Source organism: Anser anser (assembly GCF_964211835.1).
Source record: "Anser anser genome assembly, chromosome: 2".
Lineage (NCBI taxonomy): Eukaryota > Metazoa > Chordata > Aves > Anseriformes > Anatidae > Anser > Anser anser.
The window spans coordinates 22,614,249-22,635,444 of record NC_139721.1 but is presented as its reverse complement, the minus strand read 5'-3'; the positions used below and the strand labels follow the sequence as shown (position 1 = coordinate 22,635,444).

The 21,196-nt window shown below is 35.7% G+C and overlaps 1 protein-coding gene across 10 annotated transcripts in view; it reads left to right on the top strand.

The window, feature by feature from the left end:
* VPS13B (vacuolar protein sorting 13 homolog B) overlaps positions 1 to 21,196 on the top strand; it is a 478,347-nt gene that overhangs the window by 309,710 nt on the left and 147,441 nt on the right. For all 10 annotated transcript variants that reach the window (XM_083824116.1, XM_083824118.1, XM_083824115.1 and 7 more), the window contains 2 exons: positions 7,539 to 7,665; positions 8,685 to 8,828. In XM_083824116.1, coding sequence (XP_083680242.1) covers positions 7,539 to 7,665; positions 8,685 to 8,828 — 271 coding nt within the window. The remainder of the gene's footprint in view (positions 1 to 7,538; positions 7,666 to 8,684; positions 8,829 to 21,196) is intronic.

Genomic DNA, 21,196 nt, shown 5'->3' with positions numbered 1-21,196 from the left:
AAGTTTTTTCTCACAAAATGTTGTGGGGCCACCGGCATTTCTTTAAAGATGACATTAATTTCCAAAGGACTTATGGCCAATCTGTGAGTAAAGCTAACGTTACAAAACCAGCCACTGGGGAATTGCCTTTCCTTTTCCTTCCCGTTGGTGGCTGAAGTCATGTTGCTAGCAAACTTCAGTCTGAGCTTTATGGTTATAGATTTTGATAGGAAAATTGGTGGGATTACTAGAAAGCTATAGAGATAAGAATAAGAGAAACAGTTGAAAATAATCAGTATTCTCTTTTTTTCGTATAAGTGCTTGGTTATTATTCTTTTTCTCAGCAGACTTCCAAAATAAAATTTTATTACAATATATTTGACATATAAGTAAGTTTCTTTTGAAATTGTTTTTACATGAGTCTTCTACTTCATTTTTTGTTCTAGATCAGTTTTAATTAAATACATTAACTTCTCCTTTGTGGTATGCAATGCTGTATTTTAATTCCAGGTTGAATATGTTCAAAGAGAAGGCTGGAATGAGTGTTTTCTTGTCCTTTTGGCTTACATTTTTACACATTTACTACAATTCTTTTTCAGGATATTCACATTTTTGCTTTTTAGTTGGCAGTCAGCTTTGCTGCATCTGGGTCTATTTTATGATCTGTGGAAGTGGTGTGCTGAGAACTATAAGAACCCATATTGAACTTTGCCATCCATTGAGATATTTCCAGCATGTACCAAGAGGGTGGCTGCATGGTGTTTTACATGGTGCTTAGTGTTTTCAGGGTGATTTTCATCTTAAGATTTACTGCAACTATCATGGAAGCTTAATACTTTGACCTACTTGTGATATTGTTTTCTTTTTTAATTCTTTAAGTTTCATTGACATGTTTAACCTGGAACATAATGATATTTACTGAATTATTTTAGGGTTAGTTTCATTATTTGGTTTACATGTACTTCTCCTTGGTTTTACTTATCATTTAGACACAATGCTATAGTTTATTCGGTTAACTGGATTTTAAAATTCTTTTTTGAGATCCATTTCTCTCTTACTTGACTCATTTTTAATGTATAGACATGTACGGTGTAATGTACAGTATAGAATCTAATCTATATCCGAGTATTTCACATACAGAAAACTTCAGCAGAGATGCCACCTTTTATTTTGCATTCCCACTTCCAAATGTATTACTGTTTGTTTTTGGTTTTGTTTTTGTTTAATTAAAGAGCTGTAAAAATTCTAGAATTTATTATATTGTAATTTAGTCTTCTGAGTTGAAATATGGTCTTGTTTTAAAAACTTGAATGAAAATCAAATCATTCTAAATATAAATTTTTTTGTATGTAATATAAACAAATATATGAAAGCTTTTGACATAATTTATAATTTGAATGCTTTAGCAACATTTATATGGAAAGTAAATCATTCAAATGTTCCCACCACTTCTTCTGGAGTTCAATATTTCTAGTACTGAATATCTCATGCTTTTGAATTTTTTATTTATTTATTTTTATCTCTTACAGTGTGATTTGGAAAGAAAGTAATCTTACTTTGAGACTAGGTGTTAAATGTTTCAAGGAGATTAGTCTAAAATTCTTCAGTGTTATCCTGAAGCGTCTATGTGCTGCCTCCCATGCCTCTGGAGGTCACTGCAGGAAGAATGGGGGACCTAGAACTCTCTGGCAGGGTGGGTGCCCGCTCTCAGAAAAACCTGTCCAAATACCATGCTGTACTGGGGATCGGGGGTCATAACTCTTCCCATTATAAAATGTTTATCCTTCACTGTAGATGTTATAAAAAGCTCCCTAATGGTGTAATATATAAAAAGAGTACTGGAAACAGTCAGACAGTTCTAATAAGGTTACGTACAAATGAAACCTGTCCACATTTATTCCCTTTACCAAACAGCATGTGGGGAACTGGGAGTACTTAACCAAAAGAAGTTTTCTTGATTGAAAACTGCTTTTTCAGCTTGCGGATCTCCTCCTCCCTCTCCCTCCTCGCAATGGAAAAAACAACAGCCCTGAAGGAAATAAAGAAATATATCCTCTCTTGAGGCCTCGCCCCCATCCCTGTGCAATCCTTCTACAGCTCCCAGCAGCAACTTCTGCTTCCTGCAGCCTGAATAAACTCTGTTTAGAAAAAAAAAAATTTAATTGAGCTTAAAAGCATTACTTCTCTGTGTGGTAATGAATTGAGTGTGGCAATATACTGCGTTACAGTTCTGTCCTTGGCATACGACCATCTGGAACAGCTCTTTGCAACTCTCATTGAGTATGTCAGGGAGCCAATGATCTGTTGTATGAAACTGAACAAAATACCACTCTTGCTTTGCAAGGATCCTCAGAAATGTTTCCTGCAGATTTTTCCTTGAATAGTTTTCATTTTCATGCTTTTTTGGAAAGTTGAAGTGCAGCTTGCCAGATTCTAGTAGGGAAGACCAATAAGAAATGATCAGTAGATCCATGTGTGGGGAAGTAGGGGCATTCCTTGTGAATCTTGGAATAAAATACAATATGTTTGCATTCAGTTTTGTACTTCAGTTTGTTGTATTTATTGTACCTGAAGTCGTATTTTTATTTGCACTGTACAAAGTCGTACTCAAAAACAAGGGGTATGTTATTTCCTTTATTAATCCACAGCAGTGAAATGTTGCACATCATACTTAAAAAGCTGAAGATTAGTTTTACTGAGGCGTAATTACATAACAATAGTCATTCTGTACAGCCAGATGGTGTACATTTGTTCATTGTCTAGTTCTGGTCATTAGATAGTCCGCGAAGTAGAGTTACACTATTTCACTGTCTTGTGATGATTCTTTGTAACACCTCAGAGAGCTAAAAGGATGTGAACTGTTCTACCCTTTGGAAGATGGAGATCAGAGGCAGGATGATGCAGGTTGCCACAGATTTCATCAGTAGTTAGGTATTCCAATGCATTTGTAGATCAGCAATTAAATGAATTATACGACTCTAAGGGAAGCCTGCAAGGTAAAAGTCTTTTTAAGTCCAAAGATAGCATGCTAACTAATAAAACATCTTCAGGTTGCATGCCTTACACTTCTAGAAAAGACTGTTTGATTATGTGGGATATTCCATGCTAATACTTGAATTTTGTTTTTCACATAATGGAATTTTATGTGAGGATTCTTCTCTCCGTAGATAGTAAACTTACACGGCATAAGGGAGCTCTTAGTTGTCATTCATGAGTTCAATATATATGAGTTACTTCCTGAGCTATGTATTTTTTAATTATATAAGGACTCAAACTCTGGATTGAGTAAGGTATCATTAAGAAAAAAATGATAATTAGGAATAAGGCAGACATTTCCAAGTTTCACATCTAGGTCATGCTTTATCTCTTACTGGCCATTATTTGTTGTTTGTTTGGATTTTGTTTCCATATAAAATTGCCAAGTTATATTCCTTATTGTACACTTTCATAGCTTTTCCAGTCTCACATCATCACACCTCTTCTGTTAGTGCAACATCATCTCTTTGGCAGTCCTTCCTCCTCATGTAAATTCAAAGCACTTATGAGTGGATGTAATCAAATGCTGATGAGGGGGAACGGTTTTAAACTGAAAGAGGGGAAATTTAGATTAGAGGTTAGGAGGAAATTTTTCACTCAGAGAGCGTTGAGGCACTGGCACAGGTTGCCTAGAGGGGTTGTGGATACTCCATCCCTGGAGGTGTTCAAGACCAGGTTAGATGAGGCCCTGAGCACCCTGATCTAGTGGGTGGCATCCATGCCTATGGCAGGGGGGTTGGAACTAAATGATCTTTGAGGTCCCTTCCAACCCAAGCCATTCTATGATTCTATGATTTGATGTAATCAAATGCTGCTTTGAATACAAAATTCTGTTCTTCATATTTCTTTATCTTGTCTCCACAACATTTTTGTTACATTAATCATTAGATACGTCTTTACTTTCAAGGTACTTCCAAACTATCCATTTCTCCTTGTATGTCTTCTTTCATTTGCTTTGACTCAAGTACACTCAGTGCTCATCAAACCTCACCGTTCCAGTTAACAGGGCTGCTGCATTTAATTTCCAAAAAAGTACTTTCTTGCTCACTCCTAGGTTATCCTACAGGTTTAAAGGCATCTCCTGTGAACATTCACAAAATTATTGCAATGTCATCTTTCCCCCCAAAAAAATCATTTCTATTACAGTGTAATAGAAAAACTCATAAAACAGCTATAACGTTGCCACTGTACTGATGTCATTACCTACAATGCTGTTAGTTGTTACTTTTATTTCCCAGTCTTCAGGTCTGTTTTTTCTTAGATTTAAATTGTAAACCTTTGAGGACAGAGACCATTTTTGTCCTGTGATTTTACAATGTGGATCTGTAGTCAATAACCAGAGTTCATATAATCATTCAGATATAGCCCTAATTCAGCACTGAGTAAAAGGCACCTCCAGACCTTATCATAACTGTTTTGCTTCCTTGTTGCTCTGTGCTAACATATGGACTTTCAAGTACTATGTGCAGTACTTTTAAGTGTAGATGATCAACTGCTTTAACATCTCTAAAAGTACTAGCTTTTCCTTTTTATTTTTTTTCCGAGACAAATATATAACAGATGCACAAATGAACCATGGAATGAATGTGCTGCAGACACAGAGCCATCATTACGCTCTTCACAATCAAGTTTTTTCATAAGCTCATGTGGCGTACACCTGTGTTAAGTTAACGGTGCACTTAGGTGCAGTGTGGAAGACTTAATAATTCAAAGTGGAATTTGTTTCTTTGTTCCTTTTGTGCACTTTCTCATATCCTCTCCCCTCATTATTTACTGTGCTCTGTTTGCCTTCTGTTTGTACTTACAATTATTTTGCTAATACTTGATTTGGCTGAGCTTCAAATTCACCAACTAGAAATGTGGAAACTAGTAAGTAGAGCAGGACAGGAATACCACATAAGGATGATTAAAAAAAAAATAAAAAATAAATCAGCAACCAATCTATATTACCAAAAAAGTCCTCTGAGTTGCAGTGTACCAGGTACCTACTAGAATAACATTTGAAAATTAAGAAATTGGAATATTTATAAGCTGAGAAATAATTTGAACAATGGTGAAAAGAGCCAGTTGTAGATTTGGGGTTTAACAAATAGCTTATTTCTATAGCTCTGTTTCATTTGTCAAAATCATACGTACTAGCAGTGTTATGTCCCTTCCCATTGAAGTTTTTTAACATATAGATGTGTGCTCTCTCATAGAATTGTTCTACGACTTAGCTGTTCCATTTTCCTCAGAAATGAAGGCATTTCTTTCTCATCCTATTGTGAAGGGGAAGTAGGAATTGGGAAGAAAGCCGTCTGGTTTAAATTTAAAATGAAGGTGATGGCAGGGAGAGAAGCATTTGTAGACCTGGCAAAATCTAAGACACTTTTCTCAGTTGAAGATGTACACTAACCAAAAACTGGTCTGCATTTAATTTGGGGATTTAATTAGACTAATCTTGCTTCAGAAACCATAATTGTAGACCATCAGAGCAACAGCTTACCAAAATATTAAAGTTTTTACTGTAAGATGGTAAATTTCTCACAGTCACAAATCAACTTGCTTTTAAGCATATTGCTATAACTAGTGTGCAGCCAACTTGGCAGTGATTGTGACGGTCATTTGAAACAAACGTTTGTTACACTTGTGCTCAGTAAATAATAGGTCTATGATCTGTAGCATCTGCTAGCTAACTTCTGTATATTGTTGTCCTAAATAAATTTAAAAGACTTAAGGCCTACCTCCATATGACAGCTTACATTCCCTTATTGTTTGCCATGCCTCCTACGAGTTCTGAGGACTCTCAGACTGTTAGTGAAATTTGAAGCATCAAAATAGTCTAAGCAGTAAACTGCGATCTGTGGTTTTATATCTTGCTAGAAATATATCTAAGCCTGACTTGTAGTCATGTTATGATATCTATTTCATTTCATTTCTGCCTAACTCTTGGCCAACAAACCAGCAACATTTGCGATCGTGTGCTTTTCAACAGAATCCTTTTCAGAACTATTATCTTTATTCTAGAATATCTATATCAATACCTGTTCTTAATCAAGAACTTTAGTCACCTGTTCCACGTGTCAAGAGATTCCTGCATAGACAGATATGTAACCATATCATTTAATGACATTAATATAGATAATTCTAGTTGATGGTAAGAACTGATTGTATAATTACATAGTTCACGTGTCTGGTTCACTTGGGCAATTTATGATGATGTCTGAACCACCACATTTCCATTACTAGATAGAATGAGATTAAGTCTAACACAGGTATACCAATCTGACAAGTAGACATATCTGAAGAGTTCTGTATAGATATATTCTCTGTTTTTTTTTATGTGGCAGTGTGGTTTGGTCTTTTATATTGCGATATAAGTTTGCATAATTCAGTGTATAGTTTAACTTACATTGTTTCACAGTTGATAATTTCTTATTCTATGGGCATTGGAAAATTTACCTAAGACCAATAACCTTTTCAATAATTTCTAGATTTCTCCTTGGGGAAATGCAGACATTTAGCATTTCTGTAAGTTATGATAGGTAGGAAGAATTACCAAAATCAATCATGATGGAAGGGCTGTCCCAGGAATTCGAGCTGTATCCTCTTTTAAGGGCTGAGCACCATCTTGATCTCATTACATTATTTTTTTCCCGATCAGAGGCTCTCCGATGGCATTTTGTGGCAATAGTTTATTTGACCCGACACAGAAGATTCTGGCTATTTGGAATGTGTTGTCATAAGCTATTAGCGGTCCATCCATAATGAGCTTGTACCTCTAGGCTTTGTATTTGGTTAAAGGAAAAAAATAAATACCCAGCTGGAAAACAAACATCATTATCAAGTTTAATGGCGCAAATATTCTTGGCAAGCAAATGTTAATATGTAGATGAAAAGGTACCAACTAGGAACAAGCAGTGAAAGAAGCAGTTCAGAAGGACTGTCACCCCTCAATTTTTAAGGCATTTTAAATATTTTGGACTTTTTTTGGACTATTTGTTATAAATGAAATGTGCAAATCCTAGAGTTTTACGATGTTTGGTAGTTTCATTTTTCATATCTCTGATTTTCTGTCAGTTCTGTTGTTGTGTGCAGCAACTGTAATTTTTTCACCGCGGGGTTTTAATGCATGTATTCAAGTATTATGGAGGATTCAGGACAGTTATTTGTAAAATGAAGGGCATCCACAGGCACGTTTGAAAAATACTTCTAATAATGTTTTTATCTTTGTTCAAATGATTTTGTATAGTTTGGTTAAACAAAAGAAAAGCAATGCCAAATGTGCCAGTTGTCTAACTGGAGATAGATTGAAGAGTCAAATATTTAGACATATCTTTTCCATGAAATGAAGGAAGAAGCCTGCCTTCAAGATTGGAATAGATGTGATTTATGATATTTAATGCTTATTGAAGTAACTACCAGAAAGCCAAACTACTGTTGAAGCAGTTTTATGCTACATAATGGATGTAAAGAAAAACATTAGAAGTTTTTGCATCTCAACAATTTATAATGTGATTTCATCCTTTTTTTTTTCCTTTTAGCATAAAGCGGCATCAGGAAAGGAGAGCCATTTTAACTCCAATTTTAACAGATTTCACTGTTCGAATAACTGCAGCTCCTGCAATTATTTTTACAAAAATTGATGCTCCAGAAAATTTACACCCAGAGGTTAGTATAAAATGTGAACAGAAATAGCAGAACTCTTAATATGTGGACAATCTTAATATTTTACTGTTTCACTGTTTTAAATCACAGGTGTGGTAAATTTTCAAATACAGACATCACCAACTGCAAAGAAAAAAAAATCTTAATTGTTAACTGAAGTGTCTTCTCTCTGCTGGAGAAAGAATTTGTGTATGGCATTTAATATTAAAGGCAGCCTGTCCAGAGGTAGATAAGCTTGTTTGCAGTTCAGAAAATTTGAATCCTTAAAAAAATTGTGATGGAAAGAAGTTTGAAAATAGGTGCTATAGTACAACATTACAAAATGTATTCACAAGCTTCTCATAAAGAAATCTAAAAATGCAATGTATACGCTGTCTATAAGAAGCTAGTTGAGCTGTGTTCTTTTAGCCAAGTTTTCAAGCCCACAAATTTCCACAAAGCATCCACTCCCCAGTCATTACTGTGGGTACTTCAAAGTTATTCCAGATTTAACAATCACTTTTACCAGTCTGTGGGTCAGCTTATTCATGCTTAGTCTGTGAAGCGTGTTACACACAAAAGGTATTGACTCTCTTTTTGGTATAGTTTATATCTCAAGAATTTAAAACATTTTATGTAAGGAAGATGCCAGTAAGTTTCCGTCAGCTCACAAAGCATATTTTTCGTAATAACTACCTCCTGGGTAGAGCAAAACTGATGCAGGAACATAAAGGGTATTAGGTGTGTACTACAACAATGCAATAGATGTGCACAGTTGGAAAGTAACAAATAATGCATATAGAAAGTAAAAATTGAAAACTTCATGTTTTGTGTAAAAGGTCATCACAGATGAAGTGCAGATGTAAAATAACTTTTTTTTAAAAAAAAAAGAAATAGCTTAGAAGGTGGCTAGGATGCTTAGAATTTATTCAGTGAAGAAATCTCTGAGCTTTACTAATCCTTATTTTCAATACATAGTTACATAGAAGCTGAAAATTATTTGCCCACTACCTGCTATCTAATATTTCCCCTTTTCTCCATAGGAAATTTTGGTGTGTGGTCATTCTTTGGAGGTGAATATGACAACAAATCTGGATTTCTTCCTCAATGTGGCTCAAGTACAACTTCTTCAGCAGTTGGTACAAGCCAATGTGATTGGACTGGAATCTTCCAGTACCGCCACTGAGGTAGGTTTTTTCCTGGTTTGCAGCTGATTTCTTTTTATAATACCATAGCTCTGAGCAGGTGTTTACATCATCTACAGTGACAAAATTAGAGAGGTAAGCGAAATGTGTGTTTTATTATTGTTTGTTTGATCAGTCTTATAACTCATTCTAATATTCTAACAGTAGGAAGGGTCTTATTTTAATAAGAATATTATTCAGTAAATTAGACCGAGGTTATTTTGCAACACCTTATGTAGAAGGAGAATCATCTGATATAAATGATGAAAAAATAAATTTTAAAGTAGTTTTTTAGAGTTGTTTAATTTTTACTGAAGCTTTGGCATCTTCTCATGAATTCATATTTGTATGCACTAATTATGTTCTTCATTAAAACCAATAAATTGTAAAATATTCCCTGTGCCTGGTACCCACTACTCACATTAAGTATCTTCACTCAAGATCATAGGATTCAATCCGTCTCTGAATCTTCTTGTACTAATTCAGTGAGAGAGATGATGGAACACATGAGGGATCATCTTCTGAATAATTAATTTAAAAAATTAATTAAAATTATTATATTTTTTAATGGAATCCTGTAGTGTTCAGCAGCCATCTCTTGAATTTGACATTCTTGTTTATTTCTGGAAGTCAATACTTCAGCTCATGTGGAAGACTAGTCATTAACAGTGACAGAATTGTAAGTTTAAATAATTAAACTTCTGGGTCGGTACAAAAAAAAAAAAAAAAAGACAAGAGAAAAGAAAGTGAGAACTTTGCCCTAAGAAAAACTATCTATTGCTTATCTTCATACCAAAGTGTAGTCAGGTTGACAACATCTTTTAAAGACAGTAGACGTCAATATGTGACAAGACACCAACTCCACTGGAATGGCTGTTGGACCCACTGAGAAATCTTCACAAATAAGAAGAGTTAAGGAGAGAGTTAAAGAGGCAAGACACAATCAACTTGTCCTTTCCAAAAGTCTATCTAAGGGAATAGCTGGAAAAACTATTCCTTTTTCCTGCCCACACAAATTCAGCATGCATGTGAGTCTGGGTGGAAATGGGAAATGATTTAGAGAAGCCAAATTGATTATGTTCCTCTCTCCTCACCCTGTCAAAACCCCAGAAGTTGTTTATATCCTGCTAATGTAGGTATCACGTCATGCTCCCTCCTTTATTCCTTCCCAAGTATAGGGTAAATAAAGGGTATTTCATTACCAGGTTGAAACATGAGTGATGTAGTAAGGAAATGCAATGTATCTTTCTCTTCCTTGGATACTTTGCAGATGCAGGGTCTCTTTTGGATGTGAATATTATAAGTATGTATGGGAATATCTTCAATACTTCATGAAGCACTGTTTTCCCACTGTCAGCGGAATGGATGGAATCAAAAGATTTCAATGGCTGCCAAAAACTTTAATTTTGAGTTGACACTGTGCAGAACTGCTGCACTACTGATGTGGACCATGCAAGCTTAAATGTAATTTACTAAATTATTTCATTAAGCTTTTTGTTGACTACATCCTAAGATACATATTTGTCCTTCATTATTATCTCCCTGGCATTATTGAGGTCTCCTGTAGTGAGTAATGAGAATATTTCTGGCTCAAGGTGATGGTTCCCTTCTCATTAATAAGTTTTAAAACTGTACCTTGATTCACTGTAGTGAAAATCTTAAATCCAGTATTTTTCTTGTTTACTCTTCTGTCCATTTCTTTCTTCACTGTTCTGTGGTCACATGTGCCTATATGAAGCTACCCCATCCTCTAATATATGCACATATATTATTATCTTCATAATGTTACTTTAGTCAGCAGAGAGAAACATAATACACTGTATGCTGCTGTTTTCATCTCAGTGAACCAAGTGTGGAGCCCACACGTAACTATTCATACTTCACACCTGCTAATTATTTCATTGCAAGAATCAAAACTTAGCTTTGGTTGGGAGACATCTCTGGATGCCATTCTTTTTCTCAAAACAAGACTAAAGTCAGGCTTTTCAATGCATTGTCCAGTTAAATCTTTCTATATCTCCAGAAATGGGGGTTGAATTATGTGTCTGGTTAATTCCCTTTGCTCAACTACCCTCATTCTGGCGAAGTTCTGTGTTTATATCCACTTTGCTTGATGCAGCTATTAATCACTGCCTTTCAGTGTTTCACTTCAGACTAAAGAACAAGTGTGACTTCATCTTTTTCATAACCCTACTTTAGGTAACTGGAAACAGCAATTTGATTTCTCTTCACCATACTCAGCCTTCTCTTCTTCTGTCTAAACACACCCAGCCCTCTCACCTTGTCCTTATATATCCTTTGATACATGCTAACCACCTGCTAACCTTCTTGATGATCCTCTGCCTGCTCAGGTTTGTCAATCTGTTTCTTCTGCTATTGAGCTCAAAGCTAGAGACAGTACTCTAGATGTGAACTCACAAGTATCTAACAAAAGAGAAGTAATCTCACCTCTGATCTTCTGGCTCTGCTGCCCAATAAGTGATTATCCTTCATCACTACAGGGTCATGCCACTGTCCCATGTTCAGTTTGTTGTCTAGTGGGACCCTTGAGTTCTTTTCTCTGCTGCTCTGTAACAGTTGGCCTCAAAACTGTATTTGTTGTTTGGGGTTGTTCCATCTCAAGTACAGGACCTTACATTTACCTTTGAACTTTATGAGGTTTCTGTCAAACCGTTCCTCCATTTTGTCAATGTCCCTCTGATTAACAGCCCACCTTTCAGTGTATCAACCACTCCCCTCAGTTTGCTGTCATCTGTGGACTTTCCCTGGGTATGTTCTGTCTGTATCACTGCTAGGGTCAATAATAAAAACATCAAACATCATAAAATCTTGAGGACAAGTCAATCTGTAACCAGACTTCAGCTAGACTTTGGAACACCGACCATTACTCTCTGATTTTAGTGGTCCTGTTTGGTTTTTACCCACCTTGTAGTCCACCCATTCAGTTAACACTTACCTGTTTGGATAAGAGCATGCTGTGGAAGACTGTCCAAACTTGCTAAGGTCAAAGCAGATGACAGTCAATACTCTATCCACAATCTAACCAATCGTCTCATGATAGAAGGCAGTCAGGTTGTGGTCAGGCATGATTTGCATCTGGTATATTTGTGGTGTTTGTTCCTAAACACTTTCTTTCCCTTCAAGTACCTGGAACTGGTTACTGTAAAAGGGTTGGTCGTTTGTTTGTTTTTCTGTCACCTTCCCAGAGAGTACAATGTGGCTGACTATCTGGTAGTTTCCTGGATCCTTCTCCTTGCTCTTTTTTGAAACTAGACATGAGAGTTACTGTTTCCAGCTGTCAAAGACTCTCCCAAACAGCACAAACTTTCAAAAGAGATAAAGAGGATCTCAGCAGTGGCACTGGCCAGTTCCTCAAACACCTCTGGTTGTGTCCTGTCTCATTTTTTTAAGAGAAAAATTGAGCTGAAGTTATCCAACCTCTAAAGGTTTTCCTACAGTACTGCAAATTACCTAGATTGTTATGCAGGTCAGAGTGATACACAGAACCTGGGCTCTGCTTCTCCTGCTGCAGTGTTGTTCTTGCACTTGCATTTAACGCAGCCTTATTCAGCATGGTGATTAATAGAAATAGCTTTAAGGTGTGTTTGGTTTTTTTTGTTTGTTTTTTCCCAAAAGTGCCTGTTAGCTTTCCAGATTTAGAGCTTCTGGTTTGTATTATGTGAGGATTTTCACCAGTGTTTTTATTAAATGCATAAACAAGATTAATAGAATAGTAGAAATCAGCAAAAGAAATTGTATTTAGAATAATAGAATCATAGAATATCCCGAGTTGGAAGAGACCCACAAGGATCATCAAGTCTAACTCCTGGGTCCCCAAAGGACCACCCAAAAAATCTGACCATGTGTCTGAGAGTATTGTCCAAATGCTTCTTGAACTCTGGCAGGCTCAGTGCCATGACCACTGCCTGGGGATCGTGTTCCAGTACTCGACCACCCTCTCGTTTTTTTAATTTTCCATAGGAAAGTAAAAAATGAAATGGAGAAAGCAAGAAAGCTTGCAGTTCCAAATAGGATTGTATAAAAGCTGTCTTCCAAACCTGCCACAAGGTAACATGGCAGTGATTATTTTGTAGTTGAAAGGTATAGAATATTTTAATTCTAGAGAATACGTTATTATGTTTTTTTTTTAATAATGCAGGTTTAGTATTTGTACATGAATTTACATTACTGAACTATTTGCATTAAGCATTTGTTCAGTTGTTTTCAAGGGTTTTAAGAACCTATGCCCATTCAGTGCATCTCTTTGGGGACTCATGAATAAATGAGCAACCACACATACAAAAGTATGTGAACATTGCCCACTGGAATTTCTGAAAAGGAAAGGGGAAAAAGCAGTGCCTTGAATTTCTTGAGATAGCTGACTGTAAAAGAAATCAGAGTTTTACTGAATGTACTTCTATCTGCTAAAATAATGAAAAGACTGAGATACATACCTGTCAAAAATTTTGTTGAGTATCTGTCAAAAACTGAACTTCGGTACTGAAAAGTGAACTGTAACAGGAACTGTAGGATTCAAGAGATGCCTAAAACTGTGAATAGAACAAGAATGGTAAATTCTTCACTTTTTTTTATTCACTGATACCACTTTAAAAACACTGCAGGGAAAATAGTGAAAGACCTCCTAGAAATACTTTTGAATTTATACCAATCTGACCATGGCCAATGAATGTTGCAAAAATTATTGTTCCCTAAGGTGTCCAGCTGACTGAAAATTCTGCATTGCTAGTAAGGATTTTGCTTTAATTTATTTTTATTTTTAAGAAAAAACAATCCAGCATATAGAATACACAGTATCTAGTGACAAGGTTTAGAGAAATTTGTGGTCTGAATGGACTTCTGAGCACCAGGCTGGGGAGACAAACCGAAGTTATATTGGAACTCACATAAGGAATGAGATTTTGTATGACACTGGCTTAAGGCAACGACCGTCTGCTTGGCTTTCCTTTAGGCACACCCATTGTTACTAATTAAAATAATAATCTAGATTGTGCATTTTTCCTTCAGGGAAGCTGTTCAACCCCATTTAAAGATGCTGTGTTTAGCATGTTTTCAGGAAGCCATTTTTAGAGTATGAGGTCTTCTTTAAAGCAAAAGTCAGAAGAAGAGATAGTGTTGTATTATTAGATATGTCTAATTTTATTTGTATCCTGATAGTATCTGTTTAAACACAGTTATGCATATATGGATAGTTATGGTTGAGTTGCTTTTAATCTTAAGGTAGGACAGAATCATGGAATAATTTAGGCTGGGCAGGACCTCTGGAGTTGATATATACAGTCAAGGTCTGTAGTTCCCCGAGTCTTCCTATTTTCCTTTTGTAAAATTGGAGGTTATGTTTCTCCTCTTCCAGTCAGTGGGAACTTCACTGGACTGCCATGACTTCTCAGATAAATATGATGGACATATCACCACCTTCCATGAATGAATACCCTCTGAGCTCAGTCATTCAACAAGTTTTTTTATCAATCTGGTTGTTCACCCATCCAGACCATAATGTCCTAACTTGGATGCAAGATACATTGTGTTAAAAGTGTTAAAGGCCTTGTCAGAGTTGAGGTACATGAAATGTCCTGGTCTACCCTTGTCCACATATCCATCTGTTTAATCACAGAAGGCAATTGGGTGATCTGTTAGATACCAGCTTTGTGGATTCTGAGGCAAGGCTAAGCATGTCAGACAGAAGCTCATTAAACTTAGCTTTATTTATCTTTTTTGATTCTTAGCAATGCTTTGCATTTTCCCAGAGCCAGTAGTTTCTCCAAATGGAGGTAAATGTCCAAGTAAAAGCTATGGATATATAAAGATTGTCTCTTGTGCTGCTTCTTTCATCTGTAGGCCTCCCTTGCTGATTCTTTCTCCAGCAAGGTGAGCACCCAAGGATGCCAGCTATGTGGGCTGTTGACAGCTCTTTCAGCAAGCAGCCATTTGCAACTAACCAATATTGCAAGAAAGACAACAAAAGTATTTGGGAATTCTGGAGTACTGATTTATTGGGAGGCAGAGGGTGGAACTTCAGAGTCAAATGCATATACCTTGGCTGTAAGATGACAAAGTGAAAGTTTTGGAGCTGTGAATCCACAAATATTTGAGAAGGCTGAAATAGAATCATCTAGAGCTTTAGAAAGAATTATAGAGATATAGAAGGAGTTATATAGTTAAGTGAAATGAAACACTGAAGTTTGAACTTTGGAAAAAATCACCTTTGGTGTAGAAAGAACACTGCCACAGGATGTGACAAGAAGATTTTCAGCTCAGGTCATTTCAGTGATTTTTCATATAAGGACAAGACTATCTGCCATGGTTTTGATTTATATAGTTCTGTTGTTATAATCTCTAACTGATCATAACAGCCCCAATAAATTTCTAGTTTTGTGGGTTTGGGTTTAATAAATTTCATTCGTCTGCCCTGGGTTTCAAAAACTATGCCACACTTAGTTCAAATGGGAAAAATTAGTGAATTGCGTTCTCTGAAGACTAAAAATCATTAAGCAGCTAAATCCTTTTTTATTAGATAAAGAGGAACGTCAGCATATTAAGAATGCCTGGGGCATGTGGATTTACCAACAGTAATTAGTTTTGTTATTCATTAATATCAAGCAATCATCATATTAAATCTCCTTTAAAAACAACCATATATAAAGAATAACACATGTCTATTTTTTGAAACCAGTGTTTTCAAGCAAATTAAATATTTATACTTTTTAACAAAATAAAAAACATATTTTAAGGGGGCAGGGATGAACCACATCATTAAGCAAACCAGAGATGGGGGTGATCTTTGATCTATGTATGTATTCTGCCCAGTATCCCACAGGAAAACAAAAACAAACAAACAAACAAACAAAAAATCCTTTAAGTCATAAAGCTGTAATGTAACATTCTTTTCTTCTTTCTTCTTTCTTTCTTCTTGGTCTCCTACAGTCTGCTGTCTTTCAGAAATCCATACACAAGTGTCTTGACTTCCAGTAGTCTTGACCCACTTTTGATATTCATTTGCAGATCACCAGTCTTTCATTACATGTATTTCTTCTGGTTTAGAAATCAAGTAATGAAAGCAAGGATAAATACAGTTTTGTGTTTTCTGAAAATATTTGACTTGTGTTGTTTCTCACACAGGAAGAAAAATTCCTCAGAATATCATAATACCTTCTGTAGATTTACTTCTGAGCTTAGGCTACAGTGAAAAAACATGTCTGAACATTTTCTTTGGTCCTTACTGGTTTCATCTGCAGATTTGTTCTTATTCAAAGAGTGTTTTTTGTTTGTTCGCTTGCTTGCTTGCTTTCCTGTATCATCCTTTGGAAGGGATAACATACTTATTCCTTTTACACCGTATTAGTCACTGTTTTTTTGTTTGTTTTATTTTGTTAATTCTAGAAAGCACCATTACAATTTTCTAACTCTGTCTTCCTGTTTTTGTAAGTACCCTGAAATTTTACAAGTACTTCCTTTATCACGTTCATCAGTACTGTTTGAACTTCCTGCACAGAATTTAGAAATAAGCTAATAGAAAAATTTCAGGCCCATTAACAGATGAATATGATTGAAATGACTATGTAAATATAATTGATATGAGGTACATCGTATAGAACTGATATAGTAATGGCCGTTGTGGGTTAAACTGAGGCTCATTGAGCCCTACATTAGCTAATGCCTTGGAAAGAATATAAGAACAGTTGCATTAATTATGCATCCTATAATATTCTCTGAGTAATTTGCAGCTCAGGCACTTGCAGAGGTAGTGGTGATGTCTTTGTAATTGATAGTCTTCAGAGTTGTGTTTTTTTTTTTACTCATGGATTTGCCCAGTTACTTTTGAAATTCTTGAAAAAATTAATCACCTGTAATAAACTGTAGCAAAGAGCTCCCCCCAACCCCCTTTTTTTCTTTCTGATTATCACGCATCAAGTTTTTCTCGTAGGAAAACAAATTACCAATTGATAACGACCTCTGGCTTGGTAGAAATCAAAGAGCATAGCATTACTTTTGAAAAGGGAGTCTACTGCTGGTATGTTACTCCTTGGTCCCTCAGGTCTCAGCTGTGAAAGAACTTCAGAGAACCAGCAGGTTTCTCAAAGCCCCTTCTCTCAATTGCACCTAACTGGGGCTCATGTCCAGAGAGCTTTTTCTTGAATATTTAACCTGTATGATTGGAAAGAAAACAATCTTTTAACGGCTGATGCAGAAGGAGTAGAAGAGCTTGTTTGTTCTTCCTTTTTAAAGGAAAAAAAAAATGGAAGTATCCTTTAGGCAAGCAAGTTTAGCATTTACAAATTTGGTAACTCGGTGTCAGAACAGTGACATTCCTGATGACTTTGGAGTTTCAGCTGAATTGTCACTATTATATAAGTAATGTTTCAGTTGCCTTTTTTGTGCGTGTAAATGAGGACATACCTAGGAAAGAGATGGAATGTAGCTTTTCAAGGAACTGGATTTAAGCAGATTGAAAGCAGGTGGCTATCCACATTGTATTACAATTTTGGCACATCGCTCATTAAGAAAACCTATGCCACTGAAATTAATTCACGCCCAACAGATGTTTGTACCATAAAGGGATATGACCTGCTTGACACCAGTTACTGGAAGGAAAACATTTTTTCTTTTGATGTTTTGCATTAGGTACATATTACACGTGTCTCGCATGCTGAAAATAGGACTGATTTTCTTACATAAATTTTACGTAAATGCACATTCATTCCTGCTGCTTAGTCAACATTGTTGATGTTTTATAGGGAAACGCAGGGGTCTCCAAGAGTGTGTGGGTTCATGTGGCTGTGGATGTTGCATTCAAAACCAAATACGTTTCTGTTTCCAAGTCGATTTGAAAAATCTTAAGCTATATAATAAAATTTTGTCTAAATTTTCCAGTAATCAAAATCCAGCAATAATCTAATGAAATGCTACTAATTTATCGTTTTAAAATATCACAGTTATAGTAAACATTTTTTTGGATCCCTGCCTTTAGCCCATGACTATATGCACATGTATGAACATTAAGTGTAAAATTTCACACAATAAGTTATAATCTATTATCATAATCTATACTTGATTGTGATAAACTAACGGATAAGTTATTAAACCATCAGGTAATGAAGACCAGAAATACAGTGAGCTTACAGAATCCCAGATTAGTTGGAGTTGAAAGGGACCTCTGGAGATCATTTGGTCCAATCTCCCTGTCAATCAATGTCACCTAGAACACATTGCCCAGGATGGCATCCAGGCAGGTTTTGAATATCTCCAGAAAAAGACTCCACAACCTCTCCGGACAGCCTATTCCAGTGCTCTGTTGCCCTCACAGTAAAGTGTTTTCTCATAATCAGCTGGAACTTCTTGTGTTTCCCTTTGTGCCCGTTGCCTCTTGTGTTGCTGGGCACCACTGTAAAGAGTCTGGCCCCATCTTCTGGACACCCTCCCTTCAGATAGCTATACACGTTGATAAAATCCCCTCTCAGTCTTCTCTTCTCAAGGCTAATCAGGCCCAGCTCTCTCAGCCTCTTCCCATATGACAGATGCTCCAGTCCCCTGATCATCTTAGTAGTCTTCTGCTGGACTCGCTCCAGTAACTCCATGTCCCTCTCATACCACAGAGTCCAGAACTGGACACAGTTGCCTGTTCTGATGTGTTCATAGATATCTGACCTTTAGAGCACAGTGGTTATTTTTCAGGTTTTTAGACAAATGCGAAATTTCATTTTGTGCATTTCCTCCCCCAGGCAGCTGCGGCAGCACAATGGTCTAAATCTGAGTTTTAAATAAAATTAAGAATATTAGGTTCAAGACATGGAAAAGCAGTAATCCACTTAGCATTCAGTCCAACACAAAAAACTCATGTAAGCAGCTCATTTTTTATCAAAATAAAAAACTTACAGCAATGTCATTACGTGTCTGGCTGTGAACATTGTTGTTCATTTTCTGAAGGGAAGGGAATGAGTGCAATGATTGCCTTTTTCCTGTTTTGCTGTTGACTCGTAGCAAATCATTCCTATTACTGTAGGAATCAGCAGTATTACAACAGATCCGTTTTCAGCATAGTTTCATTCTGGATTTCACTCTAGATATGAAGTGACTATGCGTTAATCCTTGGTGATATATGCTAACTAACATACAACGTGTGCCTTGTACATGTTTTAAGTACTTTACAATATTCTGTGAGAATCGGTATATATCTATAATTTAGAGTATTTATTTAGAGTATGCCTTTACTTATTAACAGGTATTTTTATAATATACTCTCAGTGTTTGAAAAGGCAACCGGAAGCTACTAGTAGATTATTTAAGGATTATCTTACTCGTGATAAAATGCACCCATACTGTGAATAAATGAGAAAAGACTGTATTACCATTCTAATTAGGACAATTATACTCTAGTAATGTATATTGTTATATTAATCTTTCTAATCCAGGTCTTCTGGCGCAAAAAAGACCTATATATTCACTTTCTCCCCTTAAAAAACATGCAAACAGAAAATTACAAGTCTTCCTGTGCGTAATAACTTTATGTTCATACCAATAACTTCAGAAACCTGAAAAAATTAGGCCTTGATTTATAAAAGCTTTCTTTCTCTGGAAGTAGAGCAGAAGTCACATCCTGAAATTATTTTTGATTACAACCAGCAAATCTTTCCTAACATAGATGACCACCATACTGTGTTTTCTTCTCTGCAAAAACATGGGTACTACTTCACATCTGCTAGAGAGGATCTCTCAGATTTCTTCTCTCTCTCTGTTTTTACAGTTTATAAAATGGGAATATTGACCTTGAAATTAGGCCAGTATTAAAATATTTCAAAGTTTTTACTTTTATTTGCTTTTGTTATTCTTAAAAATTTGTTCTAATAAGTTTTTCAAGGTAGTCTTGAAAGCTGAATTTGTAATTTTGCTCTTCAGGCTTAAAACAGAAGATCTCTCCTAGTTGCTTCTTATCACTGGTTTATCTAACAAAGCTAGACAACAGTTTAATATGTTTTGATTTGACAGTATTCAGAAGTTTAATATTTGCTTTTGCAAAGACATCTGAATAGTTTTAACAGTATAATGAAAGATTGATTGATGAAAGATTGCAAAGAACATTTAATACTGTTAATATGCTGGAAATTAACTCTATCACGGTCATCTGAGAAAGTATTTAGAAGAGAGTAGGTTCTTTGCTGCCAGCTTCTGTCAATAAAATATACCTTAATGATAATATCTTTTATATTATGCCTGAATTTTCCTTTAAATAATTCAGAACGATCAGAATATGGATCTCAAAACCTACAGACGTACTTCAATCTGGTAAACTGCAGTTACTCAGTATACCATAACTACTACTACTAAATGTGAATTTGACTCCCTGATTCTACTGACATGAAAAAAAATTGTTTAGTAGGGCTAGAGACATTATACTGATGTTTGTTAGTTTTTATCAAAACATTACAATTAAAAAGAGAATTTTGAAAATGTGCTTTGAACACGGTATGATCAAAATGTAGTTGTAATTGATTAGCTCTACTAGTGAAACAGAAGAGTTGACGTTGCTGTAGTTCTGGAATATTTTATTATTACTACATAAGCAGCATTGTTTTAAATAATAAGGATTTTTAGAATCCTGTTTAGTGTACTGATCAGCCTACTATGATCTTCTTAAGTGTCAAGGGCTGTTCTTAACTGTCTCCTTTCAACAGTTTAACATTGCAGGTTAGAATTATATTAAATCATTGCAGGTGCCTCATCAATAAATTATCAATAAATTAAATAACTTAAGCCAATCCACTTGCTGTTATTTTTTCCCAAGCATGAAAATATAGTTTAGTACTGTTTTATCAATCATAACGCATCTGATTTCGTTAAGGGATTAACCTATTCATCAGTATACATGGGTTTTGTTGGAGGCCTTGGGTGTACTTTGATGGATTAATATCGATACTGGATTTGTTCCATTTTAATCACTACTTAAGGTAGAAATAACCACTGGAACTTTTACTGATTTATGAATTTAACAAACTCTAATGAAAACTGGTAGATTGCCAAAATTAAGTTTACAGTATTAATTGGAAAATAGATAGGGGGTGCAATTTCAGGCAAGTAGGCATGTCTCTGTGAAAGAGACATGTAATCAGCATTAAAGCTGAAAGAAATTGAATTAAAACTGATTTGGACAAATAAAGAGGATGTCCTTTGGAAAGCTGTATGGAAGCAGCCTGGCAGGTGTACTAGCTTTTCTACCTTTTTTTTTTTTCCTGATACACAGTTGTATAGAATCCTTGACTGAGGTGACAGTGGAAATCACCATAACTAGAATTAACTCAGACTATAAGACCTCCTTCAATTAACTCATCTTTGAGGGATTTTAAAATGTTCTAAAAGTT